The sequence below is a fragment of the Danio aesculapii genome, chromosome 3, assembly GCF_903798145.1.
Source record: "Danio aesculapii chromosome 3, fDanAes4.1, whole genome shotgun sequence".
Taxonomy (NCBI): Eukaryota; Metazoa; Chordata; class Actinopteri; order Cypriniformes; family Danionidae; genus Danio; species Danio aesculapii.
The window spans coordinates 46289008-46312127 of NC_079437.1; the positions used below are offsets into that span (position 1 = coordinate 46289008).

The 23120-nt window shown below is 37.4% G+C and overlaps 1 protein-coding gene across 4 annotated transcripts in view; it reads right to left on the reverse strand.

Annotated features, from left to right (window-relative positions):
* Positions 1–1951: 1951 nt before the first annotated feature.
* Positions 1952–23120, reverse strand: part of LOC130221582 (adhesion G protein-coupled receptor E1-like) — a 38844-nt gene continuing 17675 nt past the window's right edge. For 2 of the 4 annotated variants that reach the window (XM_056454123.1, XM_056454124.1), the window contains 13 exons: positions 19375–19527; positions 18518–18549; positions 18049–18126; positions 17731–17920; positions 17234–17353; positions 15647–15822; positions 15400–15564; positions 6275–6481; positions 3440–3672; positions 3283–3349; positions 3112–3203; positions 2871–3033; positions 1952–2523 (listed from right to left, as the gene is read on the reverse strand). In XM_056454123.1, coding sequence (XP_056310098.1) covers positions 2404–2523; positions 2871–3033; positions 3112–3203; positions 3283–3349; positions 3440–3672; positions 6275–6481; positions 15400–15564; positions 15647–15822; positions 17234–17353; positions 17731–17920; positions 18049–18126; positions 18518–18549; positions 19375–19527 — 1796 coding nt within the window. In that variant the 3' untranslated portion in view covers positions 1952–2403. The remainder of the gene's footprint in view (positions 2524–2870; positions 3034–3111; positions 3204–3282; positions 3350–3439; positions 3673–6274; positions 6482–15399; positions 15565–15646; positions 15823–17233; positions 17354–17730; positions 17921–18048; positions 18127–18517; positions 18550–19374; positions 19528–23120) is intronic. The other 2 variants (XM_056454125.1, XM_056454126.1) reach the window with 2 other exon arrangements.

A 23120-nucleotide genomic window follows, 5' to 3' on the forward strand; every position in this document is an offset into this window, starting at 1 on the left:
TTATTAAACTGCATTTCTCAAAATATATATAGCTTCTCCTATGAATATGCATAACAGGGTGGACTTGTTATACTTTACACCAACAGAACAGAACAGAACAACTCTGAAATGTTTAAAATAAGAGAAAATAAAAGGGTGAATTTCAGATCATTTCTCTCCACAATTGTGAGAATTCATAAGACTAGAGAAGCAATCAGTGGCATGTTCATGGGCATTACAATTAAAGTAACTATATATATATATATATATATATATATATATATATATATATATATATATATATATATATATATATATATATATATATATATATATATATATATATTTACACAGTTGAAGTCAGAATTATTAGCACCCCTTGGATTTTTTTTGTCTTTTTAAAATATTTCCCAAATGATGTTTAACAGAGCAAGGAATTTTTCACAGTATGGCTGATCATTTTTTTTTTCCAGAAAGTTTTATTTTGGCTAGAATAGAAGCAGTTTTTAATTTTTTAAAAAACATTTTAAGGTCAATATTATTAGCCGCTTTAAGCTATTTATTTTTTTCGATAGTCTACTGAACAAACTAGCGTTATACAATAACTTGCCTAATTACCCTAACCTGCCTAGTTAACATAATTAACCTAGTTAAGCCTTTAAATGTCACTTTAAGCTGTATAGAAGTGTCTTGAAAAATATCTAGTCAAATATTATTTACTATCATCATGGCAAAGATAAAATAAATCAGTTATTAGAAATGAGTTAATAAAACTATTATGTTTAGAAATGTGTTGAGAAAATCTTCTCCCCTTTAAACAGAAATTGGGGAAACAAATAAACAGGCGGATAATTCAGCGGAGCTAATAATTCTGACTTCAACTGTATATGTGTGTGGCACTATGTGGCACTGAACAGTAGGAATGACCCAGCTAGTGTTTTCCCCTACCAATTTACTTCTGGCAAATGGTTAATGTGACTTTTTCAATTTTAAACAGTTCCTTTTACAGCAACAGTGTTGTAATGTAATTAAAATACAATCAGTTAAATAGACTTAAGCATTAGTTTAACTGTTCAAGTGTAAAACGAGATAAAAAACCCGTCAGGTTCAGCAGGCTATGCAGAAACTCCATTGAAAATACTGGGGTAAAATAACTTTTTTATATTTTAAAGACATGGAGTGGAAAATAGGATATAATACAGTGCTTCTTGTACATTCTGGGACCCACTTTATATCGTATATATCAATCAGGCAGTAGAGATCATTGAAGAAAACAGATGATTTTGGTCATTTTATAACTGCTTATAGTTCACCAGAAGCGCTTTAACTGGGCTAATAAAAATTAAGTCCTTCTGCATATACCCTGTCCTCTGATTTTCATCCTGATTTTCAGCATAACATTCCAATATTAACATTCCACAAAAGTTATTTTCAGTAAAAAAAAAAAATCTTTAGATTATGAACATTTTGGGGAACCAAAAAAGTTTCTTCTAAGGCAGCAGCATGAAAAACACCTTTTTTTCTTCCCTGCAGTTTTATCTTAAACTCAGTTGCAACACACTGTTTAAGAAAAACGATTTCATAACTTTATCACACTCACTTTCCTTTAGCTTCATTACAAGGGGTTGCGAAAGCATGTGATGGAATAGATATCAATTATATTTAAATACTTTTGCAAACTTTCTTTAGCAATGGGGAAATGAACGTGGACGAGAACACAGCAATATGATCAGCTATGAAAAGGGGCATTATACTGCTTTATGATAGTCACATACTTATTTTTTCATGTTTAAATAATATAATACTGCTTGTGTAGTATGTACGATATAACAGGGCCTGAACGGGGTGTGAGATAGATGGCTCCCAAATTTTTTAAGTTACACAAACCACTGCAGTACTTGTAGTGCAAGTAATAAAACAAAATTGATTGTAATGCAACAAGTTTCATCAATTTCCAAAATGAAGCTTTTAATTTACAGTGTGGGAGAGTTACATACAGTATATAGCCATTGTTAAATCATTTTCAGTATAATGGCCCTAAATAATTCCTGTACATCTCAGTACATACATATCTTATAGTATAGTACATAGACCTTAATGCAGCTAAACAACTAATTTTTGACAAATAGTTATTAAAAATAAGGGTAGATTTGTTTTCATGCAGGTAACGATGGCAACGAGGTAGTCGATGGACACTGTACTTTAGCTAAATTTGGATTGATACTGTGTTAAGCTGTAGGCAATTTTTGTAAAGAGTTTCAAATAAAATGTAAAAAAAAGAGTTGATATGATTTGATATCATGACTTTCAACAATAAAAACATTATATTACAGTATTGACACTAAAATAATATAAGTGCTGTATAAGATGTTAGATAGTGAAAGTCATAGCTGGCATGTTTAATATGCAAATAATGATAGAACGTCACTTCATTTGCAGACCCTGAATTGTACTGTCCTCTGTGTTTTCTGAGAACCAATTGATGTTCTTGGGTTTGAGTCCACAGGAAAGAGATGTAAAGAGTTTCCTGTACTCTTGCATGATCTGGAAAATAATGAAAGATTATTTAAACCTCTAGTTAAACATATTCATGTTTTATTTCCCAACTAATTACTTTCTGAAAATAAATGGATGAAAAAGGCAAAATCCCTGATCGTACACGTAGAATGTTTGTATTTATATTTAGAAGACTTATGTATCAGAGTATTTGTCCATCTGCAAAATGTCTATTTGATGTTTATTTTTGGAAATTAAATAGATGTTTAGAATATCTTTAAAAATTTTGAATATTCAAAATTTGAGTTCTTACAGATGACCTTTAGCCCTTTGAGCACAGCAAATGTCATCCAGATCAAAGAGCGATAACTTTGTGTTAGAGTGTGATGTCTGACCCCTTTATTGAGGACGCAGTAGATCAGGAAGATGAAGGTTCCCTGCTGGGAGTTCAAGATCAGGAAGAGAATCTCCAGCACTTTACTGCTATTAGTGAAGAAACCCAGAATCCAGGAGCAACCGAGAACCACAAACTGAGCCAGGGTTTTAAACATTATAATCCTATGGAGGAATCAAGAGTTAATCTTTATTGTCCACATTATATTTACTATAGAATGATCAAATCAAAATGTTTGTTACTTGGTTTGCTTCAACTGTGAAACGTCAGCGTTCAGTTTTTTGAAGGCTGAGTTCAAACTGATACCGATGCTGATGAAGAGAATTATGTTTAACTGCAGAATAAAAAACACTGTTTTAATCACATTGTTTTCCTTATAAATAAAGGTCATGTTAAAAAATAAACAAGTTTACAGCTAGTATGACGGTAACAGGTCCCAAAAAACTCCAGATGAAGCCTTTATCCATTTTAATCCAGCATCTGTTTGGAGGAGGATGCAGTCAAATGAACACTGAACACAAACATGGATGAAGAAGGTGGTAAGAATTGAATCATTTGAAGTAAACTCACTTTTCACTGCCATAGCCATTGGGAACCACTGCAGCAGAAATGCCCACCACAATCAGAGCAACCCCATATCCAATCACACACAGGAATATGTTGCGAAACACATTCTTCTTTTGGGAGCTGAGCTGGGATAGGTTCTTCACACAGATGAGGAGCAGCACAGCTTCAATAAACATCCACACAAACCCGGAGAGAAAGAGGAAGTGCAGAACGCGTGATATCAGCTCACAAAGCACCTGGGGAGCATGAGAGATGGTTATGATGATTCTCATTAAAGTCAGCATGAAATCAAACTTTACAGTGTTTATAGCCTACCAAAAAAAAAAAAAAAAAAAATGAATCCTTGACAACAGTCAATAGATTGGAATGGGCAAAAAAAAAAAAAAAAAAAAAAAAAAAAATTCAAACAAGGGATGTCTTTGGGGCTAGAATTTCTTCACCTTATCAAAGCAGCAGGTCAAAGCAGCAGAACTTCAGATTGAATCTTAAATTTAAGTTGCAATATTCATTTGTGCTTTCAGATTTAAATCAGTTTCCAGGTTTTTGTGAGGAAACAACAGAATGTTAACATTTTCTCCTTTAGCCGATTTCTTCTTTGATTGATCAACTCCCCTGCTTTGGAAAACAATCTCTCAGAAGGGACAGATTATGCATATAATATAATATTACAAAGAATTATATATAATGATTCTACCTCAGCATATTATATTTATAATTTGTGTGTGTGCGTGTGTGTGTGGGTGTGTGTGTGTGTGTGTGTGTGTGTGTGTGTGTGTGTGTGTGTGTGTGTGCGTGTGTGTGTGTGTGTGTGTGTGTGTGTGTGCGTGCATCTGTGTGCTCATATGGACATATATCAGATTTAATCTTAATATAAACTGGCTGTCTGTTTTAAACTCGACTTAACTTTTTGTATTAAAATAATTCCCACTTGATACCTGGATAATGACCGGATTTCTTAAAGGATTCTGCCAAAGAAGATTGGGGGCTGTGCTGCTGAAACCTCCTCTGCACACCTCTTGATGAAATGCAAGAGCTGCATTTCATCATGTTCTAGAGGATGTTTTGCTTTTAGATCCTTTGTCATATTGGGGGTAATGTTACTGTGGCGAACGGTTTTGTGACAAGTATCACTCGAAGCCTCAGTATTATTTACTGGAGTAAAATAACTCCTGATTTTACTTCATTTATGTTCAGTCATGATGACCACAGCTCAGCTCTTGAGTTTTACAACCTGCACTGGCTGTGTGTAGTGTCTGTACTACTGTGCTGTGAGCTAAAGCTAACCTATTAGCAGAGATACAACAGAACAATATTATAGTTCCCATTTGTGTTCCTTTTTAAGTAAATATTTGAATAATATGCGGTGCTATAATTATTGAGATATTCTAAAATCTCTGATCACTCAGTAAGAAAAAAACCTGAAAAAAAAATTACTTTTACTCAAGGATCGATCCTTTTGAGACATTCCCAGTATCGAGAATACCGATACTTCAGGGAAATGAATTCTTGTAAAGTGTGCTTGGTGTTCTTTCTTATTCTGTTATTGTTTTGTTTGATTATATCAGGTTGTCTAATTGGAACAGACTGACCAAGCTGATTAAGACTGCATCCAATGCCATTGGAGTTCAACACACATTGCTCCAAGATATTTTTAAAGAAGGGTGGCACGGCGGCTCAGTGGTTAGCACTGCCACCTCACAGCAAAATGGTTGCTGGTTCAAGTCCTGGCTAGGCCAGTTGGCATTTCTGTGTGGAGTCTGCATGTTCTCTCCGTGTTGGCGTGGCTTTCCTGCAACCAGTATCACAACGCTTGTCTTGCTTCATATGAAATCACTAGACCACCTAAAGCTGTTGGCAGTGCTTCTTGCTCTCTGCCACTTTTACCAGTTTTAGAGCAGAAACACGGGCTAGTCAGGACAGACAGCATGGCAACGGTGAGAAGACACCCTAACTTGCCAGATTAGCGTTGTATTATCCTTCCTTCAGGATAAGCTGGAGCAAACGCTGTCACCCTCCACACTGAAGGTTTACATGGCTTCCATCTCCACTCATCATGACACGGAGGATGGAAACACGCTCAGGAGGCATAATCTAATAATTCATTTCCTCAGAAGTGCGCTGCGGTTAAATCCATCCCGCCCCTCTCTTATGGCCTCTTGGGATCTCGCTATAGTCCTGGTGGGTCTGCAGAGAGATCCACTCTAGCCACATAATTTGGTATGTTTGAAATTTCTGTCTATGAAGACAGCTCAGTTGATCGCATTGGCATCGATCAAGAGAGTCAGGAATTTGGAGGCATTTTCGGTCAGCGAATCATGCTTATGCGCTCACGCTATGCTTTGCAAACTTCACATTAGGAGTGTGACAGGCTTAGCTGCTGTGGTGTTTTCCATACACTCTTCCATAGTGTCTTTCTCAAGACACATGACAGAGTTCTCATGAAGGGGAACGTCTCGGTTACGAACATAACCCTCATTCCCCGAATAGGGAATGTAGATATGTGTCTCCAATGCCACAGTATCCAGCAGTTAACTGAGTGATCGGCTCTACAGCAGGCAAAAATCTAAACGCTCGCTTCACAAATGCCAGCTGATGTACTCAAATGCAAATCAAATTTTCTAAAAGATGAATAACCTAACTCTATATAAATCTCCTCAACCATGCCCCCCTTTCCATTAGTTTGCTATGAGGGAAGGATGTGCAAATGAAAGCCCCCTTCCAAATATTCCATTTGTGTTGTTAGTACATCAACATACTGAAATAAAGGTCCCAGAAACTTTTTGTTCACGCGGGCTTTAAAGTTTGTGCTGAGTTGAAGCGTTTCTTCTTCATTCTCACCTTCTGGCGCCGAATAAGGCTGAGGAACTGTTGTGTGAGCAGGAACAGAAGGTGAGCCAACAGCAGACTAATGCAGATGTTGATTCGAGCCACATTATTTACTCCAGGACTCCACTGACAAAGAGCAAAGGTCAACAAGGCCAAAATGAAGAACAGCAGCCCCACGATCACAAACACCACATTCAGCAGATTCAGCAGAGAGTCGTTCTGAGGAAATATGTCAGAAAGCACAGAAGAGTGGCAAAATCAATTCATTTCAATTTCAAAACCTTATTGTCTATCCCAGTGCTTAATTAGTGAATTTCGAGGTCCTGGAACAGATCCAGGTAACAGATCCGGCATGTTACCTGAGCCTGGAGAGGTATTGCGCACGAAAGTGTATAGCGGTGTGGGGGGGTTTGGGGTTGGCGGTTGTTGCGGTGGATGGTGGAGGGAAAGTGAAGAGGGTTAGGGAGTCGCGGAAGAAAGTGAGAGTGTGCAGCGGACAGGGGGGGAGGGTGGTTGAGAAGGGGGACCGGTAAAATTTGTAAAATGAGGTGCAGGATCAGATTTCAGAGATGCCAGATCTGGAAAATTATTGTAAGGCAAAAACTCACACACAAAAATACATATACAATAGAAAAATAAAGTAAAATACAAAACAACCAAAAATACATTTAGGCAAGGCAAGGCTAGTTTATTTATATAGCACATTTCATACACAGTGGCAATTCAAAGTGCTTTACATAAACAGGAATAAAAGAAACAAGTATAAGAGAAATAAAAACAAATAATAAAAAATAAATAAATAAAATAAGCATAAAAACAGATAAAATATGTTATAAAAGAATGAAAAGAAGAGAAAAACATAATAGTGCAATCTGTCGGACGTATCAGTGCTCATTCAGTAAAGGCACAGCTAAACAGATGTGTTTTGTGTCTTGATTTGAATGTGCCTAATGTTGGAGCACATCTGATCATTTCTGGAAGCTGATTCCAGCAGCGAGGGGCATAGTAGCTGAAAGCCGATTCACCCTGCTTTGACTAAACTCTTGGAATTTCGAGTTTTTATGATCCATAAATCGGAGTGATCTGTTAGGTTTGTATTCAGTGAGCATATCTGTAATGTATTGAGGTTCTAGGCCATTTAGTGATTTATAGACAAGTAATAATACTTTAAAATCTATTCTGAATGTAACTGCGAGCCAGTGTAAAGACTTGAGGACAGATGTGATGTGCTCTGATTTCCTGGTTCTGGTCAGAATTCTAGCCGCAGCGTTCTGGATGAGCTGCAACTGTCTGACTGTCTTTTTGGGAAGGCCAGTGAGGAGGCCGTTACAGTAATCCAGCCTGCTGCTGATAAAAGCATGAACAAGTTTCTCTAAGTCCTCACTAGAAACAAAGCATCTATCATTATCAGCATCTTTTCTCATTATTTGGCTCAGTGGGAGCATATAAAGGTTAAACAGGAGAGGTGCTAGAATCGAGCCTTTTGGGACTCCACATGTCATGGGTGTCCACCTTGACCTATGGTCACCTGTACTGACATTGTAACCTCTCCCTTCAAGGTAAGATCTGAACCATTTGAGGACCGTCCCAGACAGCCCAACCCAGTTTTCCAGCCTATCCAGAAGTATGCTGTGATCGACAGTGTCAAATGCGGCACAGAGATTGAGCAATAGCAGCACTGTTAGTTTGCCTGAATCTGTATTTAGGCGTATATCATTGATGATCTTTATAAGAGTGCTCTCTGTACTGTGGTCTGAAACCAGATTTAAAATTGTCTAAACATCTCTTGAAGTTTAAGAACTTGTTAACCTGGTTAAAAACAACTTTTTCAAAGATTTTGCCAATGAAAGAGAGATTTGAGATTGGCCTGTAATTGCTCAAAAGGGTGTTATCCAGGTTGCTCTTCTTCAAGAGAGGTTTAACAACTGCAGTTTTAAGTGAGTTTGGAAAAATCCCTGAGAGAAGTGAAGCATTTACCACTTTTAGAAGATCCATTTCTAAACAGGTAAACACCGTTTTAAAGAATGATGTGGGGAGCGTGTCAAGACTGCTGGTTGATTTTTTCATTGCTTGCACAATCTCTTCTAAGATTTTACCATTAATTGCTATGAAATCAGACATAATGCTAGTCATCTTCTTGGCTTTAACAGGAGCAATGTCATTTATGACATTCTTAACTTTAGAGTTAAACAAATCAAAGAGAGAATCAACAGAGTCTGCAGATATGCTTGGTGCTAGCGAAATGGCCTTCATAAACTGCTTACTAGTGTTCTCATTTATGCATCTCTTTCTGACAGAGACAGATCTGTCTTTAATAGCTGGAGTGATCACTATGTCAAAGAAAAGACAGAAATGATCAGATCAACATCCTTAACAACAGTCGATGAAATGTGTAAACCCTTAGTTATAAGTAGATCAAGAGTGTGTCCACGATTGTGTGTGGGTCCTTGAACATGCTGAGTCAGATCAAAAGTCATCAGTTCTTTTACAGCATTGATATCAAAATCCCCAGCAAGGGTAAAATAGTCAAATTCAGGGGTTACTATTGATAACAGCTCTGTAAAATCATCAATAAAAGTTGGAGAATATTTTGGAGGTCTGTAGTTAATGATCAGTAAGATACGTGGAGCACCTTTCAGTGCTATACTCAGATATTCAAAAGACAAATAGTCACCAAATGACACTTGTTTACACTCATAGACATTTTTAAACAGGGCAGCGATGCCTCCACCTCTCCTATTAGCTCTGCAAACACTCAAAAATCAAAGTTTAAAGGAGCTGTTTCATTCAGAACTGCTGCGCTACAACTCATCTAGCCAAGTTTTATTTAAAAGCATAAAATCAAGGCAATTTGTGTTGATAAAATCATTGACCAAAAGTGACTTATTGTTAAGTGATCGCATGTTTAAAAGTGCTAACTTAACAGTTTTGGCTATTTTCGCTACAGTAGTCTCAGATTTATATTTAATCGACACAAGATTTGAGTGATTTGCTATACGGCCTGAAGAAGTCTTTGGTTTTCTGTCACGTAACACAACACATATCTGGGTAGAGAAAGCTACAGGCACACTGGGTTCCTGCTTGTTTTGTAAACATTTGATAAAGATACTGTTATTCAAGCAGGCCCCCGACACACATCACTGTGAGCTGTTGTGTTCACCAGCTGAAGATGGTGTATTGTTGTTTGGGCCCTGGCGGTGGGGCAAAAGTCGGAGGGCTCTTCCAGGTGGGCTCAGAGGTGGTTGTGGAGCAGGCCGCTTTTTGGTTGGTAACTGGGGGCTTGCGGCAATGGAGTGTGAAATTTTAGTTCAAGCATACACCAGTTCCTCCATCTTTTTTGAGAAACCCAAGAGAGGCGAGCAAGGTAACAATGAGAATGTGTCTGGTGGCAGAGTCTGTGGCTCTGGAGATTCTGGCTGCTGAAATATGTTTTCCTTAGGAACATTTTTGAGTGACGAGACTTCTGATGTTCTGATGCATCACAGTCTGTCTGTGTTGAGCAGAGGGCCAGTGACAGTGTCTCTATCAACAGTGGGTGTTTTGGCTGCGTGGCGTTATCACTGTCCATGGGTGGTGCGTCAGCCCTAAGTCCACTCAAGAGCTGATTTGAGGTCCTTTGGTCATCCGGACATTTGCTAGGTGTGTATGTGCCATTTGGATTGAGGTCAGTGGCACACACAGCTGATGGATGATGGAGGGAGAATAAGATATTGTCCTTTAGCACCTTTGCACCAAGTTTGTTTGGGTGAAGGCCATCTGATGTAAACAGCTGTCTTTGGTTCCAGAAGAGATTGAAGTTGTCAATAAAATTCAGTCCTTTCCTGTTATATGTTTTCTGCAGCCATACATTTAGACCAAGAAGACGTGAAAACATATTAGTCTCTCTTGCTGGGAGTGGTCCACTGATGAACGGCTGAATTTTCAATCTTTCAACTGTTTCCAAGAGCTCACAGAAATCTCTCTTGAGCAGTTCTGACTGTTCCTTTCGAATATCATTCTTCCCCACATGGATGATAATCCGTTTTGCAGTCTTGTGTTTTCAGAATTTCCTCAAGTTCTTTGTTTACATCAGAAACTGTTGCACGAGGGCAGCAGTATGTCATTGTAGAATTGCTCCTAAAATTCCTGATTATTGAATCTCCAACAACTAGTGTTCTTATCTCAGGTACGAGCGGAGCAGAATGCCGCTGTCTAGTCGGCCTTGAGACTCCATGCAGAGTTAGCTGCTGAGTCATGCAATCTCTGTCTGACTGCATTTGGGGATTCTTCACCCATATTACTCAATACTTCTTATCTGTTCTGAAGCTGTATTTGAGTCTGAGCTGTATTTGGAAGACACTAATGTACCCTTTGGTTTCGCACCTTGTTTATGCCAATGCTCATTTTCAACAGTTTTATTCAGTTTTTCTGTGCTCAAAACAGTGGCAGGAATAGATTTATGGGACTCACCGGCTATATGCTGTGAGCTTCCACAATGAAGCTGCAGTTCTTGTCGTATCGCAGGTAACTTTGTTTCAAGAACTGCAATCTTTTGTAGAAGTGTGTGGCAGTTTGTACAGCAGTGAGAATCTGATCTAATCTGATCCAGAGGCATTTTCACAGCCGTGTTTTCCCATCTCAGGAATGTGAGCAGCTGATAGCTAGTAGCAGGAGGATTGTTTAGACGATAATTCCCCTCTTGTTAGTAAAGCTATATTCCAGAAAGTTTATAGAATCGATGCTGATCTTCAAGCTGTGTCATTTGAGCACTGTGCTGATAGGCTCAAGTTAAAATTAGGGTATAAGATATAAAAGCAGGTGGGCAGAGAGTGGAGCAGTAAGCAAAGACGTCTGAACAGTAGCGAAGCAGGAAGTAAAACCACAAATATTTTTTTAAGATCCTATTTAAAATCAACAGTGGCGGTTGGAAAAAGCAGTTTCTTATACTTGGTCAGACAGCAGTAACTGAAAGGAACCATGTAGCAGAGTCTTCTGCAACGATGGAGGCTTTTTCAACAGTATCTGGATTTGCAAGCTGACACTGCATATCTCAGACATGCAATGTCAGACACAATGCACTCAATGTAGCTAGTGACGTCACTGTGAGGAGTAGGGTTAGGGGTGGGGTTAGGTGAGCACAGTAAAAGTATTGCATGCAGCTTGGCAACTGCAACGAGTCTGCTTAAACAAACCTCTCGGCTTTTTAAAAAAAAATCACTAAAGTAATATGTTTGTCACAACAATTATTTTACTCGCTACACTTATACCTCTTAGAAGTTTGTTTTTGGTTTTATCCAAGAGAGAAAGAGAGAGAGAGAGAGAGAGAGAGAGAGAGAGAGAGAGGGGGAAGGAGGAAGGGAGAGAGAGAGAGAGAGAGAGAGAGAGAGCATTCCATACTATAATGAAAACATCTTTGAGACCATCCAGACTTAAATAATCCACGTCCAAGCCCAGTGAAGTGTGTTGCTGTGTGGAGATCTCAAAGCTAGAACAGGGTCCTTAACTAACTATACCACAGTGGGAGTAAGAACATATTTGCACAGAGTTATCAACAAAACAGTGTAAATGTCTCTAGGAATAACTCTGATGCCCAAATACATAACAACGGAAACCTACTTGAGCTCTGTCGAAGCCTCGGTCTGTATCTGGTCAGTGGCAGGGTGAGAGGAGACTCTCTGGGCAGATACACCTACAGCTTATTTCTCGATAGCTCAACAGTTGACTACATGATCACAGATTTTAATCTTTTCTCTTTCAGTGCATTCAACTGTTAAACCACTTACACCTCTATCAGATCACAGCCAAATTACACTTTATTTAAAAAGGTATATATTAAAGGTATAAAATAATATATTTTCACAATCGGCTGCACGGTGGCTCAGTGGGTAGCCATTCACCTCACAGCAAGAAGGTCGCTGGTTTGAGTCTTGGCTAAATTGTCTGTAGTGTGTGTGTGTGAATGAATGTGTATGAATGTTTCCTAGTAATGGGTTGCAGCTGGAAGGGCATCCACTGCGTAAAACATATGCTGGATAAGTTGGCGGTTCATTCTGCTGTGGCAACCCCAGATTAATAAAGGGACTAAGCCAAAAAGAAAGCTAATGAATGGATTTTCACAACTAGTAAATTGTATAACATTGTAAGGATGGCTAAGTCTCTCCATAATATCAAACCCTGAGAACTGTTGTGAAAATTCTATGAGATGAGACCACGGGAATTGTCAGGTGCTAAAACAATAAACTTTCTGATCTGTTCAACTGTTCTATTCAAATCATCCTGAGACTGTTAACAATACAAGCATGGGCTGGAAACACAGAGCTACACCTCACCAGGTGGGAATGCGAGAAAGTTCACTTCTCTCCTTTCACCCCAAGCCCCCCTTCTTGACCTTTGAGTTTAAACCTTCTCCATCAGAACAGATCATTCACATTTCACATAAAATGTCCAAGGTTTTAACATGGTGTATCTTGTAGCGCTATATTCATATTTGGTCTCATTCTAAATGTCTCTGTGTGATTGGTAAAATAGTCTTAAAGGGCACCTATGGTGAAAAATCTACTTTAAAGCTGTTTGGACAGACATGTGTGTAGATGTAGTGTATAGACAGTCATATTGGGGTGATATAAACACATCCAGTCCTTTTTTTTCAAATTTAACAACATAAAAACAGTGGACCAATTGGAGCAGTTTTCAGATCGACCTTAACTTGACGTAGGAGTGCGGTCCCCCCGCCCACCGAATTGATTGACAGCTGTGCATATTAACATGTCCCGGTAGTCACGTGTATAATCATATCAACAAGACCAGACGTGCGCAAAACAACCGGGAATAAAAGGTCTGTTCAGTTTGCTAGGATCATCAATCATCCTCAAATGTGATCAAGAGTGAGTTTTACAAGTTTATAATGTTTTAAAACAGTGCATGTGTATAATGAATTACAGCGATTTAGCTTAGCTTTACTTCATCAGCACAGCCGCGTGTCAGAACAATTATAAAGAAAGACACTTCAATCCCTGTTTGTGGATGTTAAATCAGATTTATTTTGTTGATTAACATAACAAATATCCATACAGCAGTGAGGATTAACCTGCATCCTGTCACATGCGCGTGCAAACAGAGTGCAAAGCTAAACGCACTCTCTCTCTCACTGTGTGTGTGTGGGTGTCTGCGCTATTGGTGTGTGTCTGCGCTATGTGTGTGTGCGTGTGTGTGTGTGTGTGCGTGTCCTCGCTGTGTGTGCGGGTGAACTTTGTAATGACATTGTGTGTGACTCATAGTTGCAACTCACAAAAACTGCATCAAATACTGATTGGTAATGTTCTTACTGTAGTATTTCTCACAAACAACATGAGATCTGCTTCCTGAGGCAGGCGAGAGTGGCGACTGAGGCATGTTGCTGACAGGCACGTGGGAACGGTGGGCGGGGAGGACTAGCCTTAAAGACCCAGTACAAAGAAACAGCAACCAAGTTTTACCGCCTATAATACAGACACTTCAGACAGCTATAACAATTACTCTGATGGTTGTTTTGAGCCCAAACTTTACAGACACATTCTGGGGACACAAAAGACTAAATATTAAATCTGAAGGGCTAACCTAGGTGCCCTTTAATTTCTCTGTAATATTTCACTGGTATATGTTGATTTGGTTTTCGGCTTTGATAAAATCTTTGCCAGATGCTCCCCCCTATAGAGATGATTAACACCTCAAACTCATTACCAGGCAAGGAAGATTTTGTCGTTTTGAATTTATGGCCGTTTTTTGCGTTTGTTTGTATGTGGGTGTGTCGTTTCATGCGTGTATTACAGGTACGAATGGCATAGGAGGATCGGCATTTCATGCTGATGACGTTGGCCGCTTATGCTGGGTTTGTGCCACCAATCGCTGGTCTGCGTAGCGTTTAAAAGCCAAGCCCAAACTGCAATAGAGATCTCTCTCTCTCTATCTCTTTCCATTTCTCGCTCTTATTGTTTCTGTGGGTCTCTGTGAGGACAGTCTCTCTTGCGAGGGCTAGTCTGAAAGAATGTGTTTTGCTTGTGTTTAATTCTCTTGTCTAAAGTTTTAAGATCTGAAAGTGCAATGTGTTTGCTTGTGAACTTGTCCAGTTAACTGATGTATTTGAGTGATACCTCGGAGAGGTTGTAGGAGTGAGTAAGTCACGCGATATACATATACAACACCGAGATTCATCTTTTGTATTAGTTCATTAGGTTCAGGAGAATGTGCTGCTTTGTGTATGTTTTGTTTTTAGTTAGAGTAGTTTAGTTAAGACGTTTGGTACGTTGAAAATGTTTCTTTTCATGCTTTTTTTTCATATTTAGTTTAGTTTGTTGAAAACAGTTATTGAGTTTTGTTAGATTTATTTCTTTGATTTAAGCACATCTAATTACTTCCTCTCCCCCTCAGGTAATTCATTATTTATTTATTGTAAATATTTTTCTTTCACTGTATAAAATATTTTCACGGGTTTCACTGGAAGTATGGGCAATAAACAATTGCAGTGATATTTGGTTATTCAGTAGTTTCTTTCTCCCTCCATTTGTTACACACACACTCAACTATTATATGTTATGTCATATACCCTTAGTTTAATATTAACATCTAAAAGGACGTAACAGAATCTTGTAGCCAGGATACCCTGTTGCAGTGTATGAATAGACTTATATGCTGCAACGTACTTTATACATTTATAACTCTTAGATTTATCTTTAAGTAATCAATTTAATACATTTCTGAATTGGCTTTTTATTCTTTGATTCTGTATATTGGTATGCAGACCTGAAACACAAAGCACTATGACAAGTATCTCAGATCTGGAAAACAAAATGTTAAGTTTTCATTCATTCTGAATTTACCTGAAATCTTTTATATCTAGTAGATTAAGTGGAGTCTGCGCTACCATTATGATACGACATAGTTAGATTTGATTAAAGATACATTTGACTGTACGGAGCAGTGTACATTAACATTCCTCAAGAACATAAATGTACCCAAATTAGCTAAAAGGTTAGTTTGTATTGGTTGTCCCTTTGCCAGATGTTATAAGCCTATAAACCAATAAAAATTGAATTTCAAATTATAAACAAAACTCAAAACATTAATGTTGATGAGTCTTTTTAAAAACTGCCCTTCAGAGCTTATTGGACAAGTTCTCATACCTTTGGTGGATGGCTGCTGGTTTGCATGATGAGAGCGAATGTGGACAGATGAACACAGGAACACATCGTAAAACTGCTGTTGGTGTTTAACACAGAACAACCATCTACAATCCACTCGCTGATATTCCAGTACACACAGTGCATAGAACCACTGGAGTCAAACTCCTGAAAGAAGAACCAACAAGAAAATAATATGAATGAATATTAGATGTTTTCAGCTGCTAAGAAACACATTTCAGTCTCTCACTCTGATGTGTCTGAAGGTGAAGTTGACTGGTTTGCTGAGTGCAGTGTTGGTAGTTTTGGGAAGAGTCACTGAGATCACAGAGGACATCATGGTGTTAACTGTATTATTTGTTGCGTTGAAGAAGTCGGCCTTCAGTAGATTCTCCATTGCGGTGTAGCCCAAAAAAATCACAGCAGCTGATCACGTGGGACAGAAACAGATGCATAAATTCAAACAACAATACAAAAGCTGTAAAGCAGGGCTGCCCAATCCTGTTCATGGAGATCTTTCTTCCTACTTTCATCATGGAGATCTTTTTTCCTTCTTCCTAATGATCAAGCGCTCCATCAGGTCCACACAAATATGGGTATTTTCAAAATCACATTTTTTCAATGCGGTTTTGCTGTTTTTTCACACAAAAACACAGACTTCTGAAAACTCTGGCCAGGTTGAAAATTTTCAGAAACTCCAAGTACAGTGTACTCATATCTTCATGACCTTTCTCCTTTCTGATTGTCCAACACAGTAATGGTGCGGCACAAGATTTTGATGGATGAATTTGGGTGCGGGCAATAAGGTCCTTGTATATGTGTAGGTTGTAGAAGAATACAATTACTCTGGGAACTCTCACAAGATAGAAATATCTTAAAATTAATTTACTAAATACAATTTACCTGTTATTTATCTACTGCATAAATACAACAAGAATGACAAAAAAAAAATTACTTACAGAGGATTTTAAGGCCTACATTTTTAATTAGTTAATTCAGTTAATTTTTATTTTTAGCCAAAAAAAAAAAAAAAACTGCCTTATTTGTATTTATTGAGAAATAAGGATAATATATGTTCAATGTTTGAAATGATTTTCCATAATTTCCAATTGCTCTGGCTGTAGTTCTATGCTCTGAAAAGCTCCTCATTTGTGTCCATGTTTATTATTCCCTTTAATTAAACTCAATAAAACAAAACCTATTTGTTTATTTTTTTCAATTAATATCCAAAAGGGAAGCACATGAAACAAATAACAGAGTAGGTGGAAAAAGCAGTGAAAATAAAACTACTTAGGCCTATATGGTTACTTGCAGGCTTTTGTTGGTGGGAGTGGGATAGTATATTATATTATATAACAATAATAAATAAAAATAGTGAGTACTATAAAATAATACATAATATAATCAAATATATAATATATATTTGTGGGAACATTCACACCACATTTTCAGTAAATGCATTAGTTATTCAGCATTGCTTGCACATAATCATCCTCGGTTCTCACATTTGCATTGATTTGTATGAAATTTCCTTGCGAAAATAATTAATTCCCTGTTTGATGTGAACCCTGCATAAAAGTTTTATTATCTCAGACTGTTGGTTCGTTGTGCCTTAACATGCAATTCTGTGTTTTCATGTAGACAGAAAAAAGGAAAGCAGGGAAAACTCAAAACTCTAATAAAATTACCTGTGTATGTGTGTACATGACCTTAATTGAGCTGAATTCTGTTGGAAGGTAGCTCTCTAGGAACTGAATTGGGCATTCTTGCTGTAAAGTGTTTTTGATACATATTTATTTACTTTTCTTCCTATTAATTCACACAGAACTTCACATACATGTTTCGTTGTTGTTCTTGGCAATGCCAATGAGATCAATGTCAATAGAGCAGGTTGTTGTGTGTAGTCGAGGAATTTCAACTAAAGTGACATGTGGTCCAACCATAAAGACTCGTCCCTCTGATTAAAAACAAACAAAAAGTCATGAGCCACTTTACTTTAAAACTAGTATTCATTTAGATATTTATCTCGTCAATTAATCAATAAAAATGTCTATTTTCTATAGATAAGCATTTTACACTATTTAGTAAAATAACCTTTTCAGGTCTCAGAACCTTAAAACCTCAAGGTTTTATATTGCGCATATGCGGCACTGCGATAACAGATATTTTCAAGGAAAAATCAAATGGTGAATTTAATCATAACAATGATAAATATTTTTAATGAAGCCTGAGTCACGTTTTTAGTTGTTTTCCACCTTTGATTTACCACTTCTCATGATACAATATATAACCTCTTATTCATCTTGTAAAATAAATAACAGTGTCTGCACTTACCTACACCAGTAAGAATAAAACTGACATTGGCACTTGTGTTTGTCGGCTTCACTAATGTAGACATGAGTTCCTCATTGCTTTTTAACAAACGGTTTCCATATGAGGTCAGTTCATTTGGGTTGGCTGATGATGATGACACTGAAATATTTACTGCAGCATCAAGGACCATATTTAAAAGGCTGGTCACCGTCTAAATTATTCATCAAATAAATAAAGTTACATGTAAATGTCAAGACAACCAATAAGACAAAAATATGTAAGTCAATATGTAATTGACACAGATTTGATTGTTTTCTTATTTGTCTTCTGAAGACTTGCATTTAAAGGAAGCTCTTCATCTTTAATGTTCTCAGTCTGCTCAAGAAGATTTTCAAGACATACTTTAGAAGTTTGATTCTGAAATCACAATAGCAAATAAAGAATTTGATGATTTTGATCATGTTTATATATTAAAGATCAGGTCATATATCATATTTATAATGATAGGTCAAATATCTTATTTGCAGTTTGTAATTTGGCTCTTAAACTAAAGTGTTACTTTAAATACATATTATGAAAATTGTACAAAGTTTTCTGACCTAAACCCGAATCTAAAACTGCTGTAGGGGACTCCAACATAATATTAGGACACTTTAAGATACCATATGACCTGCTCGTTAATAACAAACAGAGAGTTGTGCAAAAACCATAAAGAATAAATAGAAATAGTTATATAGTCATATTTCACAACATCAAACATGTTCATAATGAATATCCTTTGCACTGCTCTTGCACTAATTCAACTTACTGTGCATCCTTCCTCCAATGCTATTTTTAAACCTGCAATTAGAGAAATCAAAATGAAGACAAGAACAAGTAAAGCAATAAAGCTGCTACTGGCTGTCAAAACAGTCCAAACACAGCCCTTTGCATAATTGGTGTTGGAAATAAATCAATATTGACATTGAGGAACTAGTTTAAAACTGATATTAAAGTCTTGCAAAATTAAACTTAAATGTGAAACAATTGGCTTTAACAACCATTTGTCAGTGTAGGATTAACATTCTATTTTCACCCATTTACCAATGACATTGCTTTGCAAATAATAATAACAAAAAATCTGAAGAAAAAATAGCAATGGAACTTTGGTGCTTGCACCCCTAAAACGTTAACTACAAGAATGTTGTTAAGTTCACTTAAAGAAAACATTTACAAGTAGCAGAAAAAGTTAAGAATAAAATAGTTTACTGAGAGTATACTTCTAAGTGTACTTTCACAAATTACAAAAAGTGGCACAAGAATAAAAACAGTCACCTATCAGCAAATCATTATGTTCACGTACAGTAAAGTTGAAGTGCAAATGAAAATGTAGTTGTAACAAGTACGTAAAGTTTACTACACTTCCAATTAAACTACTCATAAAATGTATTAATTATAAAGGTAAATATGGGCCAGAATCTTTATTTTGCATGTGTTAAAGCCCCTCAAACTCGTCTCAATAACATTTTCCTTGATTTAACTTTGTTTTGTAAGTTGAATGTGGTAACTTTGTTCTACAGTATCAAACTAAATTTCATAGTAATTTCATGTAATTACTGCATAAAAAATAAAGACTTGGATTTAATTAGGTAATAAAATAGAACGACACAAATGCCAGTTTCTCACCATCACACTGAACTCCTTGTCCTACAATAAATGTTTCGTTTTCATTGTTGGGAGTGTAGCCAGTTCTACATATGCAGGCATAACCTCCTTGATTATTGACACATTCTGCATTTGGACCACAATTAATGCTGGTATCCACACATTCATCAATGTCTAAAAATTAGATCAATAGAGATTAAAATGTTGTTTCTGCCACATGAAATACACCACATCACATTCTGTGCATTTTCTTGCTTAAAATGACTATGTTGAGTAACATACAACAATTCCCAAAGTTGGTACATTGTGTAAAATGCAATAAAATCAAGAATAGGTCATTTGCTGATTCTCTTTAACCTTTATTTATTCAACCAATGTACAGTTTCATGGTTCTAAATTGTATTTTGTTAATATTAACAAAATATTTGTTTTGATGGCTGCAACGTGCTCAAAAAATTTGGACAGAGGGATCCCTAACAAAAAGTGTAATATTAGTATACTTCTTTAAACTAAAAACAAGAAAGTAAATTTTAAGTATACGCACTTCTCTAAAAATATACTTCCTTTATAAAAAAAGACATTTAAGTGCATGCAGTTAGTTTACTTCTTTTAAACTAAAACAAGAAAGTTTATTTTCAGTGTATGCACTTCTCTAAAAAAATTTTCAACATTCCGCTTAAATATGCCTAATACATGAGTTATACTGACAGAAATGTTTTAGTATATTTGGCTTATACTTGTTCATTGACTTGTTCGATATAGTTAAAAGGTAATATTACCTATTCTAAGCATACTTGGCTTGTAGTTGCTTTTACTGATTTACTGAGTGGCCTTTAATTGTTTTTTTTTTTCACACCACCTATCAACGCTGGAGAATCCAGTATGCTATTAAGTCCGGTAAAAGGACCACGAAGCAACCCTGAGACAGGCCACCCAGAGAAGAGGGGACCTGCTCTTTCCTTGGTGGAGGGCCGAGGACTACAGTCAACAAGATTGACTTTAAAAAAAGACTGACATTACTGATGGGGGTTTTGTGCTGTGAATTAAAAAAAAATAGCAACATATTGAATTCAAGAGATATTAAGAGTCTAGCAACTGCTCATAATTCAAAAAAGGTCATAGTTTATATATATATATATATATATATATATATATATATATATATATATAACCAGTACATGAGGAGTGAACGGTTACAGTTTTGCTTCAGAGATTCTCACATAAGACTGAAGAGACCATGAGATCTGCTGAGATGTACAAATCTGTAATTCCACAAGTGCAGGCGACGATGCATACAGAGGTGGTTGAACTGGGCTCCTTTCCTGTCCCCTGGGCATTTCACTGGTGGCTGAAAGAGCAGTTTCTACTAGGAGAGCAAAATCCACTAAGAGAGCAAAACAGTCAAACAACGCTTCTTTTTAAAATGCCATTTCGACCGTGTGCTTCCGGATGATGGGCACGAGTACTGCATCACTTGTCTGGGGTTCCAGCATGTTGAGGAGGTGTTCACGGACAGCTCGTGCTCTCACTGCAACTAAGGTCTAGCCTTAGTGCTCTAGCCTTAGGGCGCATAAGCCCTGCTGCTCCCCACAAGTCGGTTAACACACGGGCAGGCCTGAGGGTTACAGTTGATACTTTTCCGTCGCCTTGGGCTTGCAGACTCCTCACTCCTCTACAGTCTGCTCTTTCCAAGCTTTGCGTGAGTGTGTAAGTGCATCCCCCAGGATGGCCGCGCTCTCATTAGATGACACCGGGTACGAGAATCCGGTACGCCGTTAAGTCCAGTAAATGGACCACAGGCGACCCTGAGATGGGCCACCCAGAGAAGAGGGGATCTGCTTTTTCCTCAGTGTAGGGCCGAGGACTGAGATCGAGCAATAGCAGCACTGTTAGTTTGCCTGAATCTGTATTTAGGTGGATATCACTGATTATCTTTATAAGAGCGCTCTCTGTGGACTGTCTATCAACAGAGCTCCCAATCATTCCTGATAATATTCAAATAGTTCAAATAGTGCCATTTAAATATGTGAAACGTTTTAATATGTGTTAAAACAGTGCTTAGTACAATCGTGTCGAGTTCACATGATGAGCAAGAACAAATCAGCCGTAAATGGCCCGCCAATGACGAGAACCAGTGTAGTTGGCAAATTAGGAACGATGGCTAACGCTGCCAAATCTGAAGAAACCCATTCAGACGATGACGGTGTATCAATGAGCCAACTCGTAGCAAAACTAACAAAGCAACGAACCTCGATAAAAGAAGACATCTCAGCTCTGATTCAAGAATCTATAGTGTCTCTTCAGACATCGGTCAATGCTTTAATGGAAATGATGGCGAGTTTCCAGTCCCGTCTATGCGTCACAGAGACACTCGCGAGCGATAACTTCTCAGCGCTGGCTGCGGCCGAAAAAACTATAAAACCCTGAAAAAGCAAAACGCGACAGTATTGGATCGAGTGGATGACTTGGAAAACCGGTCACAAAGAGCAAATCTCAGGATCTTAAATGTCCCGGAGAACAGCGAGAAAGGTCAGCCGACTGTTACATTTGTGTCCGAGATGCTAATGGAAATCATGGGTGAAGAAATCTTCGAAAAACCGCCAGAACTGGAACGAGCACACAGATCGCTCGGTCTAAAACCACAGGATGGCCGACCTCCTCGACCATTGATCGTGTGTTTTCACAGATTTCAAGAGAAAGAAAAAGCATTAAGATGGGCCAGGCAGAATGAGGTAAACTACAAGGGCTCAATTGTGAGGATTTATCCAGACATCTCTGCTGTTCTAACCAGAAAGCGTGCAATGTTCAAAGACGTCAAACAACTGCTCTATCAAAAAAGGTACGATTCCAGTTACTGCATCCTGCACGGCTACGAGTTCATTATGAGGAACAGACATTCCTTTTTGATACACCAGAGAAAGCGCAGCAATTCTTCGATCAGCGGATTACAACACATGATAACTCTTGACTTCACAAATATTATGAACTACTGAAGAAGGGTCACGTTGACTTTCTGACGCTGAACTTGTATGTTACATAATACGTTTTATTTAACAGGGTTGCTTTGCAGATTGTTTAACGTTATATATTCATGATGAACAATTGCGCAGTAAGTTGGAATTTGTTTTAATCAACTTTACTAGTAGGCAAAACTGTTTAAATGTTATTTTAAGATCTTTTAATACTCTTTTTTTTGTTCATTACAATTTTATTCATTATTGTATCTGGGCACCTTTTTGAGGTACCAGTTGTCTTGGTCAATGTTTATGCACCCAACTGGGTTGATGTTAACCAGGGGCGTTGCTAGACATAAAGCTTTACTGGGGCACGTGCCCCCTTACCCCTTAATCGCACAGGAATATCAGTATATTAATATAGGCTTTGCTAAAAGGCTGGTCAAATGCTTCTGTAAAAAAAGACATTTGACCAGCCTTTTAGCAAAGCCTATATTAATATACTGATATTCTTGTGCCAGTTTGACACTGTAAATTAAACTGAGGAGAGTTTAACTACTTCACAACACTCCGTCACCTGAACTCAGCGTGAGGGAGAAGGAGAAAAGTGCAGCGCTGAGGTAAAATTATATTCTCAAGTCATAATCTTTAAAATAATTATAAATTATAAATAAAAGTATTCTTATTATTATACATTATTTCTATATACATATTATTATTCTTATATACATATTATTATTATTCTAAATAATCTTAAATGTAACTGGAAAACAATGTTAAGACAACTGGAGTGATGCTAAGATCATTTAAGAA